The sequence below is a fragment of the Danio rerio genome, chromosome 13 (genome assembly GCF_049306965.1).
Source record: "Danio rerio strain Tuebingen ecotype United States chromosome 13, GRCz12tu, whole genome shotgun sequence".
In the NCBI taxonomy this organism is placed as follows: Eukaryota; Metazoa; Chordata; class Actinopteri; order Cypriniformes; family Danionidae; genus Danio; species Danio rerio.
In genome coordinates this window covers 27,786,997-27,799,409 of record NC_133188.1, presented here as the reverse complement: position 1 = coordinate 27,799,409, position 12,413 = coordinate 27,786,997, and the positions used below count along the sequence as shown (strand labels likewise).

At 36.7% G+C, this 12,413-nt stretch overlaps 1 protein-coding gene across 2 annotated transcripts; it reads right to left on the bottom strand.

The window, feature by feature from the left end:
* Nucleotides 1-1,019: 1,019 nt before the first annotated feature.
* Nucleotides 1,020-4,231, bottom strand: echs1 (enoyl CoA hydratase, short chain, 1, mitochondrial). Of its 2 annotated transcripts, none has more exons than XM_073919409.1 (8): nucleotides 3,440-4,231; nucleotides 2,769-3,099; nucleotides 2,560-2,687; nucleotides 2,377-2,476; nucleotides 2,169-2,273; nucleotides 1,963-2,082; nucleotides 1,794-1,861; nucleotides 1,020-1,705 (listed from the first exon to the last, which is right to left on the bottom strand). In XM_073919409.1, the coding sequence occupies exons 2-8, from the start codon at nucleotides 2,977-2,979 to the stop codon at nucleotides 1,640-1,642; spliced, it is 798 nt and encodes a 265-aa protein (XP_073775510.1). In that variant the 5' UTR covers nucleotides 2,980-3,099; nucleotides 3,440-4,231; the 3' UTR covers nucleotides 1,020-1,639. The 2 variants fall into 2 exon arrangements, with proteins under 2 accessions (XP_073775510.1, NP_001004529.1); NM_001004529.2 differs by having other exon boundaries at nucleotides 1,095-1,705; nucleotides 2,769-2,966; nucleotides 4,133-4,223.
* Nucleotides 4,232-12,413: the final 8,182 nt, after the last annotated feature.

The window sequence follows — 12,413 nt, the reverse complement described above, 5'->3', positions numbered from 1 at the left end:
AGTTCAAAGCTCTTTTCTTTTACCGAGGAGCCATGCTGTTCACTCTTTGGTTCTGCTTTTTTAAATGAGTTTATCACGCTATGAGGAGCTGCCTCTGCCAAAATGTAACGTTTTGCCCCTTTTGTCTGCGCTGAGCGCCTCAATTCGGTCTACATTTATTATTTTGACCTTTCGTTAGCAGGGGATAGACTTCAAAGTGGAACCTCTCTTTTGCTGTCTTTAAGGAGACCTTTGTGCTGTTGCGGTGTGTGGAGAGAAAGTTTTTTCTCCTCTTTTAGAAGTTTTGTTCCAGGGGCTGAGAAGAAAGCTGGACTCTGAGGGAATATTGAATGAAAATTAAAATCAATTAGGCTATGGACTTTTGAGAGTGTTTGGAAAGACGCCGTGCGAAGAAAAAAGGAGCCGAGATTTTCAAGTGAGAAAATGCTCTCAGTTGATGTGCGACTGAGATGAATAGGCTCGTCTTATAATTACATTTGCTGTGGTCTTTCTGGACGCCGTTTTGTCAGATAAAATGGTCGGTGTTTAATGCGTAAAAGTGGGCTGTAAGTCCTCTGGTGATTCTAAACATGACATGTGACAATTAAGCGACGTTGAAAACTTTGCTGTTTCTGTGAAAAGTTTGGAAAAAGTTTAGAAAGTTTGAGCGTTTAGACATTTCATATTTCTATTTATGCAATGCAAAAACGAGAAAAAAGGCTATTTATTAAACAATCTTAAAAAGAAAGAGCTTATATTAATAAAATGCGAATAAACAAATAATCTAATTATAGTCCGTCCTCAAAAATAGGCTATAGAATTAATAAAAATATGATAGGTTTTTTGAGAACTTTCCAGAGAACAAGCTTAGATAAATGTACTTATTTAATTTATCTTATTGGCGAACCATTAATAAAGTTCAGGATGCAGCACGAAACAAGTGTATTATATTATTTTATATAATCTATGCACTGTATAAAGAAACTAGCTGCCTTCAAAACTTTAATTTGCACTACATCAAATTAGAAAATGTAATAATATTAAATGATAATACAAGTATTTTATTTCAACAGCAGATATTCATTCCAAGAATTACCGCTACAGAACAGCCTGCTATAGCAGTCATTTTATTTTCTCACTGAATTCTCTACACGAGTGACTGTAAATACAACCACAGCACCATCTAGTGTGTACAAAGAGCAATAACTCGAATCTCATGTCTTCTGCTAATACATTTGTTAGAATGACTGGATCAACATGCAGTCAAATCAGAGATATTTCGCAAAACCTTTGTTGTGTGGTGATTACAAACAGTATAGGAAGGCTATACAGCAACGGCCCTTCTATAGCGTTCAAATGTATATTGCAACGCATGAATGATCATTTCAATCCTCCATTTACAGTGCAACAACAAATATTTAATGCCAGATCATCAATAATACTAGACAATGATTAAAAAGTTTATGTATATAGATCATCTGAGCTAAATGTGAACTCGCTGTACTACAGTTAAACAACCCAGTTTCATAAATCTTCATGTTTTTGTTGTCCATAAATGCTTGATGAGAAAATTAAGGCAAATTTGAGTATTTTAACTTCAGCATTTGATCCCAAACTATTCATGGTTTAAAAGTCACCACATTTTTTTTCCACTGGAATTTTACTTGTCCTGGAAAGCAGCCTTTCTCTTCTCAACAAAGGCAGACATGCCCTCCTTTCTGTCCTCCTAAAAATGAGAACACAACAAGTTTAAGTATGAAGTCATTTTTCTTCCTCAAAAAAGGAAATGAATAAATGGAAGAAAAGTGACGCACCGTAGCAAAGGTTGCATGGAACAATCTTTTCTCAAACCGACTGCCCTCAGCTAAAGTCAGTTCAAATGCTGCAGACAAAAGTCATTAAAACTGTCAAAACTTATACATATACATTTTTTGTAGTCAAATTTGGATGCATGAATCTGTTTTAATTAGAAAAGTGCATTACCGGCATTAACAGATTCCTTTGCCATGGCTGAGACCAGTTTGGAATTGCCAGCGATTTTCTCTCCACATTTGATCGCTTCTGGAACCAGCTGATCCACAGGAAATATTTTACTAACCAGGCCTACATAGAAGAATACATTAGTTCATATATTAAAATAAGAAAAGAAGAAAAAGGCTGTAGTGCAAAAGTAAATTTAAAAGACAAACCAGACTGTTTTGCCTCCTGGGCTGAGATTCGGTCTCCAGTGAGAACCATCTCCATCGCAAGGGATTTTCCAACTGCTCTTGTAAGCCTCTGAGTGCCACCAGCACCTGGAACAATACAAAGATGAAATGTTGTGATCTGTAAGTATTGCATTTATATTTCTTTGTCATTTGTAAATCTGAAAAATCATGAAAGGATGCTTTATTGTACCAGGAATGGTCCCAAGCAGGATTTCTGGCTGTCCGAACTGTGCCTTCTCTCCAGCATAGATGATGTCACACATCATAGCAAACTCACATCCTCCGCCAAGCTGGAGAAGACATTATGTTTATGCCTAAATGTAAATTAATGTTAAAAGTCTTTTAGGTGAATGCATTAAAAACATTTACCCACCGCAAACCCATTGACCGCAGCAATAACAGGCTTCTTGACTGTTGATACCCTGTTCCAATGTGCCAAGAAGTTTCCACCATAACACTCTTGGAAGGTTCGATTCTGCATCTCTTTAATGTCAGCACCAGCTATCAAAGCAGATAAAACACACAACAACAGTTTCAAATCAGTTCAATACAACACAACTGCCTTCACCTACAGTTTCACACCTGCAAAGGCTTTTTCACTCCCGGTGACGACGATTGCTCCCACTTCACTGTCCATCTCAAATGCATCGAGCGCTTTGCCCACCTCCAGCATGAGTCCATCACAAAGAGCATTCAGGGCCTTTGGTCTGTTCAGCTGGATGAAGCCAACATTCTTCTTTTCACCCTTTTTGTCCACCAGAATGTACTCATACTGGACACCTGCAAAAGACATGAAGGTAAGGGTCAAAGTAACTCACACTGGCTCCATATGATTTTTAATAAATGATTATAAAAAATACATGATCTCAGCATTGCTGACTCAGCTTTTAATTCTGGAGATATCCCTAATAATCTCATTAAGACAGGGGTCACCAACATGGTGCCCCTGAGGATCACATGAGTTGCCCGTGGGCCTGTTATAAAATTAGCTTACCATAGCACCACATACCAGTAAGCTGCATCTAATACTTTTTGTAGCTATTCTTTTTAAATCACACTTGCATTGATTGATATTTATCTGTTTCCAATCATTGTTGACAACTATTGTGATAAATCATTAACATGATTATTAATAACATATAATTAAAAGTAAATTGAGCAAATTTGTTATTAGGAAGTGTGTATCAAACTGGTAGCCCTTCACATTAAACGATACCCAAGAAGTAGCTCTCAGTTTATAAAATGTTGGTGACCCCTGCATTAAGAGTATACATATATCTCTATAATTTCAAATTTAAGTTTGAAATAAGTGTTTCAAATGAAACAGAAGCATACATGAAGCTACTACAATGCAAAATGCCTTTTTTATTTATGTTGATCAAAGATTATGAGCGTTCTTCAAATTTTAAGTAAACTCTCCATCTATTTGCATTGGTTGTTACAATTTATTATCGCTCCTGAGTGAAAACTGTTCAGAGTCTGACTCTGACACTAATTTTATTTCTTCATATAAAGCTAATTGTTCCTTATAACTCTCAACATTGAGGTACATTTGGTTTCATATTCGCACATTCGTTCAGTGACAGCTCCTTATATGTTGTTTACCACAGTATTTTGAATATTCTGACTAAATTAACATGCAAGTATGACTTCAAAACATTAGCACTATTTGATTGACTGTGAACAGTGGTGTACTTTGATAGTCAGTGGCTGCTTATATTATTTCACAACTTAGAATTGAATACTTTTCTGAAATTATATTATAAAAGAAGAAAGTCTAAATGTGTGAAAGTAAGACCAACTTTACCTCAATAATACTCTCAAACACATTCAGCAGTAACGTAACAAAAAACCAGAGCAGACAAATGACGCAAGTTTCCATTCACAACAAAACTCCAGATCCTGAAAACGAAGCGATAATTTTTATCTACACATGATTAAATTACCTGAACTGGATTGCCTTGTCGCTGCTAAAGCAGAGGGCAGCAGTTTGCTGTGTTTGAGAAGTAACCCTGTTGATCTGCAGAGCAGCGCCATGGTTGTGTACAGGGTCAAGGGTAGCGCTGCTGAAGTCGCGCTGGTTGGCTGTCAACAGTGACGTCGGCATAGTCAGGATGCCAGGTAGTGTAACAAAATCCCTCCTTTCTGACAACCGCTTACAGTTCTAATCAAGCTGCTAGAACGAGGCGAGTAATTATTTAATCGTATTAACTTTGTATTTTCACAACTATCCACACCCAAACCTGCAAAACAGTCACTGCCAATGACATAAATGACCTTTTATGCGTTCATTTTAGCCAATGGTGTATGCAATGGTCTATTAGTATTGTTACTTGTTATTGAATTATAGTTATTATTAAAGCACACACATACTATTTCATATTCTATTTGTTTTTATTAATTAATATTTTCAGATAAATATATATTATTTTATTTTACATTATATTGTAAAGAATTTGCACTATTATAATAATGTGGGGTTCTTTCTGTCAACTGTTATAAAACTATTTTTGGTAAAGGGGATACTATAGATACATTTATTTAAAATACAGCTCTCTTTATACATTAAAATATACATTGCAAGTTTCAGCTTTCTTACTTATAGGTAACTGAAGTTTTTTCACACTATAAAACTATAATCAGTTAATAAATATAAGCGTTATTTTATATCCGAGAAAACAGCAGCTTCCCCGTTCAGTTGTGTCTGTTTATAGCGCACTGATGACCAGATTAAAGATGGCGGCCGCGTTGACGTATCAGAGCAACACCGAAGCAGACCACGAGGCGTCTAGCTATTTATTACATATATATGATTTAGCCTATATTTTGAGACACTAAAGTTGAGACTACATTGCTCTCTGGTGGCCTTAACTGAACTATATATTTTTCAGAGATTACATACATGTTAGATACAGATTATATATGTCTGAAAAATAAGACACACATGCATAAAATAGAATATAAACATACAAAAGTTAATCAAACTAAGAATTAAAGTTGCTATTATTTACTCAAAAGATAATATAATCAAAAGATAGTGTTACAGGGACCCACATACTTAAAATTATTAGTATTATTATTATATTCTACAGTGCTTCACGAAAATTGCGCACTGCACCTTTAAGATAATTGAATAAGGCGGCGTATTGGCGTTGCTGTGGTTACCATATTCAGTGGCGTTCTAAAAAAGAATGTGTTCGAAAAACCGTCGATGACGTTGAGAAACTGGTGTGACCTGCATTAAGTTTCTGGCCATCGCTGACATTGGACGGTATGTAAAGATCTTTCTAAAATGTAATTTAGGTTATTATATTTGGTTGTTTCGATGTGCTTTTGGTGCAGGACACTAAATATTTTAGTATTTCTCTCTGTCATATCGTTTCAGAATATTTTATTAGTTTTTCCACATATTTTTTCGGTTAGACTGTAGATTGTAATGAATGTTGGTTGGAATTGGAGATTGCTGTATTGTTGAATTTTATATTTATTTTCAATATATTTATTTGATTTTGAAAAAATATATGTAAATAAATTTTAAAAATGTAGTTTATGCTGTCTGCCTGTTCAACATTTGCAGATTTTCATTGTCATTTGTTCTATTGACAGTGTTACTAATTATTGTAATGCATTAATCTATTCTAAGTTTATATATTGTCCTCTTGTAGAGTATTTACTTAAAGCTGCGAAATATTATTTGTTAGTATCAGAACAGAATCAGACTGGAGACAATGATAGATAAAACTTCAAAAGAGTGGTATTAAGATAAATGAAGGACTTGATATCTTTCTATTGTATTTTACAGATTGGAATGGACCACATGGAGAAAAAGGGAATCACACATCTCAGCAACAACTGGAAATTGATAGTCAGGAATTTCTTTTAAAAAACAAGATGGACAGATGCATTGATGGACGCCCTTCCAAGATGAAAGAGGTGGTGTTTGGTATAAATAAGTGGTTCTCAAACTTTTTCAACTCAGAAAGAATTTGTCTCTCCAAGTACCACCTAATGACTAGCATTGAAATATAGTAGCGAAGTAGGCCTTATTAATCAGCACAGTTCAAAAACAAAGCAGATTTATCCATCAAAATAATGTCAGCCTCTTTAAACATTATAAATAGTCTGAACATTAACACTGTACTGTGCTTACATTTAAATCAAACTGCGTTTAAAAGTTTTTAAATCGGTACTGTTCGTAAAAAGTAAAAATTAAATAAACAAAATGCTGTACTTAAAAGTAAAGTATTAGCATAGTAGCCTATATTAATCAAAACCTGGAAATGTAGCTTGAACCTCATGAATCTATCATATGAGTCATCATATTCATATCAAATATAAACCATTTTTGATGTATTTTGAAATACAGGCTGCATGTGCATATGACATATTTGTATACAGGAGACAGGGGATAGTTGTACTATTATTTCTTTATATATCTTTGAGATCTTGAGTTAAGAGTGTCAGCTATTAAATTGCGTTTAAGTTTTGTTTGCAGCAGAACAGAAGATGTGAACAGTTTAGTTTCATACAGGAGGAGTGAAATGTTACAATTGACCCCACAGTCTGGGTTAGTTGTAACACACCCCGTGGTGAGATGTAAGTTATGATTTCCACCGGGGTGAGATGTAACATTATAAAATAAGAATTATGACCAAAAATGGATTTGAAATCTTTTTATTCAACATTAAGCTTTCAGTATCATTTGTGTGTCTGTTTTAAGCTGAATAGAATGTGCAAATGTGCATCAGCTTCAACTATTCAACACTATTTGTGTGTGCAGGCTTTATGAGTGCACAGAGGTCAAACACTAAACTCAAACTACTTTGATTTCTTTCTCTTTAGAAAGCTATAGGAATACTGAAATTAATAATATAAATACAGTTTTAACTCTGCTTGGGGTTGGTGGTAACATTTTCACTGATGTTATTAGCAAGACTGTTGTTGTTACAACTGAAACAGCATTATGTGGTCATGAATCTTCTCCTCGCAGATAACAGCTAAAACAATATTAACCATGTGGATCAAATATAGGCTATCCACACTCAGACACACAGGCATTGCTATCTCAAAAGTAATTAAGTAAAAAATAATACTTAGCTGGAATTATATTTTTTCTTGTCTAATATCTGCTGTGTCTGTCACAGGACTTTACATTTTCATATGGGAACTGATATGACCATGTGTGAATTGAATCAGCTGGTTATAGAGATTGTAGGTTTCACAACTATTCCCTGTCTCACCCTTGAAATCTAAACATGAACTTGTATTTTAAATGTATGTTTCACAATTACATATTCAAATGAGAGATTAGATCTGCTTACAGCGCATGATATACAATATGTGTGTCAGAAAGTCAGCCAGTGATTATAAATACACCATTTGACCAATTCATATGTCATTTATAAATTAAATCGTGCAGTATTTTAGTGATTTGGTGGAATTGCGATCATAACTTTAGTAAACCGTGGAGTTTGCGTAAACTGCACCTGACCACTGTTTTCAGGCCAACTCGGGTACAGTATGCAGGTGCTCCGTCTGTGCATACAGAGACTAACTTTAATTGTTGTGTTTCTCCAAGCTTTAAATATGACAAATTTGCTTGAGTCTATGTTCTGCACCTTTTGAATCACATCCAGATTCATTTAAATCTGAGGAAACAAACTAAATTGTAAACCACATCGCTTGGCTATTTACAAAGCAACTGACTTTAGGCTACAAAGTATTTCGAAAACGCATTATTTTACACAACTATGAACACGTTAGCAATGATGCAGCATGAGGAAATTCCTGAGTTTGCAGTTATTGCAAGACTGGTCTGCAAAAGCACTTCTCTAGCACTTATCTGCTTGAAAGCTCCACAGTTTCTTTCTTCTGATGACATAATGCACTAAACATACTAATCACAATGGTATGCTTGTCAGTACAGAGAACAGCCAATGCTCATCACATTGGTATTATAAAGAGTGTTCATATATTTTTATTATTCTGTGATTCCTTCATGCATCACTAGAAGGACGCCTGCGTACCCCACTTAGAGAACCAATGGTATAGAGTTAGTTAAGTCTGTGTCAGGTTTTTTCCATTTTCAGCCAATGGAGAGCAGGCAAAAAAGGGAGATTAACAAGAGAACATGTATCTAAAAATGCTGAAGAACAGCAGGGAGGGTTTTGTTGGGGCGGCCTTTGTTTGTTTTTTGCAGATTGGAGTGTAGCAAAAGGAGGAGACCCACAAGGGGAACAGTGGAGATATACTTGAAGACCTGGAGCTCAGGAAACAGGTAGAACTGCTTGAACAGACTGAACAATGGAGTTAGTTTCCAAAGCAATGTATTAAGATTAATTAAAGACTTGATATGTTTTTCTTTGGCAGATTGGCACGGAGGAAACAGGGAAACACACCTTCAGTCGATCCTAATAAATTAGGTACAGCCTTAAATTTTTTAAGTCGAATCAAATCAACTTCATAAACATTTTATAAACAATTTTTTTTTACAGTGTCACAGAAGAGACGGGATTCAGATGAATAATATAAACAATGTTTATTTACAGGATTGCATGTGAGTATAAGCAGGTGAGTATGTTGATGCGGAGGATAAGTCCATAAATATAAACTGGATATTTGACTGTGCAGGCTTGGCGAATGGACATGGATACCACAGATGGCAAACAGGATGAAAACCAGACGAGGAACCAGGAGACACCACACTGGGAGAGACATGGAAGACACAGGAAACGCAAGTAAACTGATATCTTAGAATCAACTCTGACTGTGTATCTGCTTGTTAAGTCATGACGTATGAAATAGTGTTACCAGGTCCAAGCCACTACTCATTTGAATTGAGAAAATATTCGTTTAAGACCTCTTTTTAGCCATATCACACATTAAAGTCTCTGGATTTGCTACATCAAAGACATGGATATTAGGCATGGATTATATATATATATAGTGATTTTCTGAAAGTTTTACATCACTTGTAAATGTTTATTTTTAACATTTGTAGGGTCTCCGCATACAGTTTGATAGAGCAATTTGGTCCCGGAAGCAGCTTTACATGACATCACCCTTAACAAGCAGATAGGAATTCAATCCTTTCTTTACTAGCAAAGAGGTCAATGATGTATTATTTTTTTGTAGTTTATGCTGTCGGCCTGTTCAACATTTGCAGATTTTCAAAGTTATTTTTCTTTTGACAGCTTTACTAATTATTGTAACATGTTTAACTATTCTAAGTTTATAGATTGTCGTCTTGTGGAGTATTTATTTATAGCTGCTAATAATATTTGTTAGTATTAGAACAGAATCAGACTGGAGACACTGATAGAGGAAACTTCCAAAAAATGATATTAAGATAAATGAATGACTTGATATCTTTCCATTGTATTTTACAGATTGGAATGGACCACATGGAGAAAAAGGGAATCAAACCTCAGCAATGACTGGAAATTGATGGTCAGGAATTTTTTAAAAATCCAGTCGATGGGTGCATGGATGGACGTCCTTGCAAGATACAAGAGTGGTAATCAGTTTGGATGAGGAATTAGGCCTTGTCTGTGTGAGGTTTTTCTTTTTCAGGTAATGGAGATAGAGCAGGCAGAAGAGGAGCAGGTATGGCTTTGTTGGGGCTGTTTTTGTCTTTTACAGATTGAAGTGGAGCAGAAGAAGGAGACTCAAAAGGCAGGAGATATGCTTCAAGACCTGGAGCTCAGGAAACAGGTAGAACTGCTTAAACAGATTGAACAATGGAGTTAGTTTCCAAAGCAATGTATTAAGATTAATTGAAGACTTGATATCTTTCTCTTTGCAGTTGGAGCATGTGGAGCAACAGGGAAACACACCTGCATGTATGGATGTCCTTCCAGGAGGAAGGGGGTGGTGGTGGGCATAGATAGATGTCTTGTCTGTGGCTGTTATTTACACTGTAGGTAATGGAACCACAACAGACAAAAAAAGAGAGCCTCACAAGCGGAATGGTGAATATTTATCTGAAGAACGCTGGAGAACATTTGGCTTATTGCTGGAGATCAAGTCTTGTTTTTGTCTTTTGCAGATTAGACTGGGGAATCAGACCTCAGCAATGACTGAAAACTGATAGTCTGGTTAAGTATTTCCTGAATGGATGGGTGGATGAATGAATGAAAAATAGATGTCCTTCCAGGAGGAAGGGGTGGTGGTGGGCTTAGATGGTTAGCTAGTTGTCTTGTCTGCGACAGGTGTTTTTTTTTTCGAGTAATGGACACACAGCAGGCAGAAGGACACTCTCACAAGAGCATCTGTTGAGATTTATCTGAAGAACACTGGAGAACATCTTCCATTGCTGGAGTTCAGCAATCACATAGAGCTCTGTTAGTCCTGTTGTTTTCTTTTGCAATTACACACCTCAGCAATGACTGGAAATGTCCTGGTTACGTCCTTAACCCACGTTCCCCGAATAGGGAATGGAGATGCGTGTCTGTAGATAAACAAACTTTTGGTGAGTGCGTCAGACAACCAATCACTTCTGAAGATAAGAAAACAGGCCAATTAAATGGCAATTGAATTGGCGGAGCTTAGCTCAACAGCTGAACTGATAGAGACACAGCTGAAAAAAATGGTATTATGATAAATGAATGACTTGATATCTTTCTATTGTATTTTACAGATTGGAATGGACCACATGGAGAAAAAGGGAATCACACACCTCAGCAACGACTGAAAATTGATGGTCAGGATTTTTTTAAAAATCCAGTCGATGGGTGCATGGATGGACGTCCTTGCAAGATTGAAGAGTGGCAATCAGTTTGGATGAGGAATTAGGCCTTGTCTTTGTGAGGTTTTTCTTTTTCAGGTAATGGAGATAGAGCAGGCAGAAGAGGAGCAGGTATGGCTTTCTTGGGGCTGTTTTTGTCTTTTGCAGATTGAAGTGGAGCAGAAGAAGGAGACTCAAAAGGGAGGAGATATGCTTGAAGACCTGGGGCCTCATGTATCAACGCTGCGTACGCACAAAAACTTTGCGTACGCCAAGTTTCACGCTCAGAATCGCTCACGTTTGGATTTACTAACAATGAACTGAACGTGGGAATGTGCGCAGGTTCACGGCAGCTTTCTGGCAGGCGTACGCACATTTTTTGTGCGTGTCTGTTTTATTTCCATTGGCGACTCCTAGAGGCAGTTGTGTTAAATTGCACTCTACAAAGTGACTGAGCCTTGCAATGGCAGCTGTATGAGACGGGTTCATCGATCTAGCAGGTAAATAAGATTTCCATACCATACAGTTGAGCAGCTAAACATTAAAGCACAATTTGCAGCGGTCGCCTGTTTTCCCAATGTAATCTGAGCGATCTACTGCACACACATTGCTATAAAGGCACCATCTGAAGATGAATTTGCATGCGTGAATCAGAAACATTTCCATTCAATAAATGTGCAAATAAAATATGATGCACAAACTTATTAATGATTCCTACTTGTCTTTCTCGTGATAAATAGTAGGCAAAATCTGATATGTAGCGGGGGAAAAAACAAGAAATAGTTCATCAGACGCTGGATTCGAGCCGAGTTCATGCTCGAACGTGTCAAGACATGATGACATACGTCTTAGGAGCGCGCCACTGAGACTGTTGCGAGTGCTGCAACATTTTACACCTATAAACCACACTATTTCTTTTTTTTTAATGCACTCAGTGCGATGTTCAGACCCAACTGTGTTAACCGCATCAGCTAAACTCTCCCACTCTATTTTTTTTCTTTTGTTGTTAATTCCGGAGAACAAACTTGCAAATAACACCGCTTTTCTCCTGTCTACCTCCGAAAGGAGCACCACCAATTCACATTCTGTTCAAAGTTTCTCTTCTTGCTTGCTTTTGCCTTTGCTTTTTCGTTGGGTTTTGCCATTAGCATAGTCATTAGCATATTCATACGGGGGAGGAGGCAGGGAGGGGTTTTGCGCTCGTGCATGTTGCGCTCAGTTTCACGTTCATTCGGATGTACAAAAGAATATGCGTGAGATTCGGCGTACGCAGTGTTTCATACATCTGAATTTTTTTCTGCGTACGCACATTTACAGCTTTGTGCGTACGCAATGTTTTAGTAAGATTTCCACGCAAGTCTTCGTACATGAGGCCCCTGGTGCTCAGGAAACAGGTAGAACTGCTTAAACAGATTGAACAATGGAGTTAGTTTCCAAAGCAATGTATTAAGATTAATTGAAGACTTGATATCTTTCTCTTTGCAGTTGGAGCATGTGGAGCA

Excerpts from the sequence above, each read along its gene's own strand:
- echs1 (NM_001004529.2), bottom strand. The coding sequence starts at position 4,223 with ATGGCGCTGCTCTGCAGATCAACAGGGTTACTTCTCAAACACAGCAAA. Across the intron at positions 2,688-2,768 it reads GAGTGAAAAAGCCTTTGCAG|CTGGTGCTGACATTAAAGAG; the intron begins GTGTGAAACTGT and ends CTGCTTTGATAG. Across the intron at positions 2,274-2,376 it reads CCTGCTTGGGACCATTCCTG|GTGCTGGTGGCACTCAGAGG; the intron begins GTACAATAAAGC and ends GTATTGTTCCAG.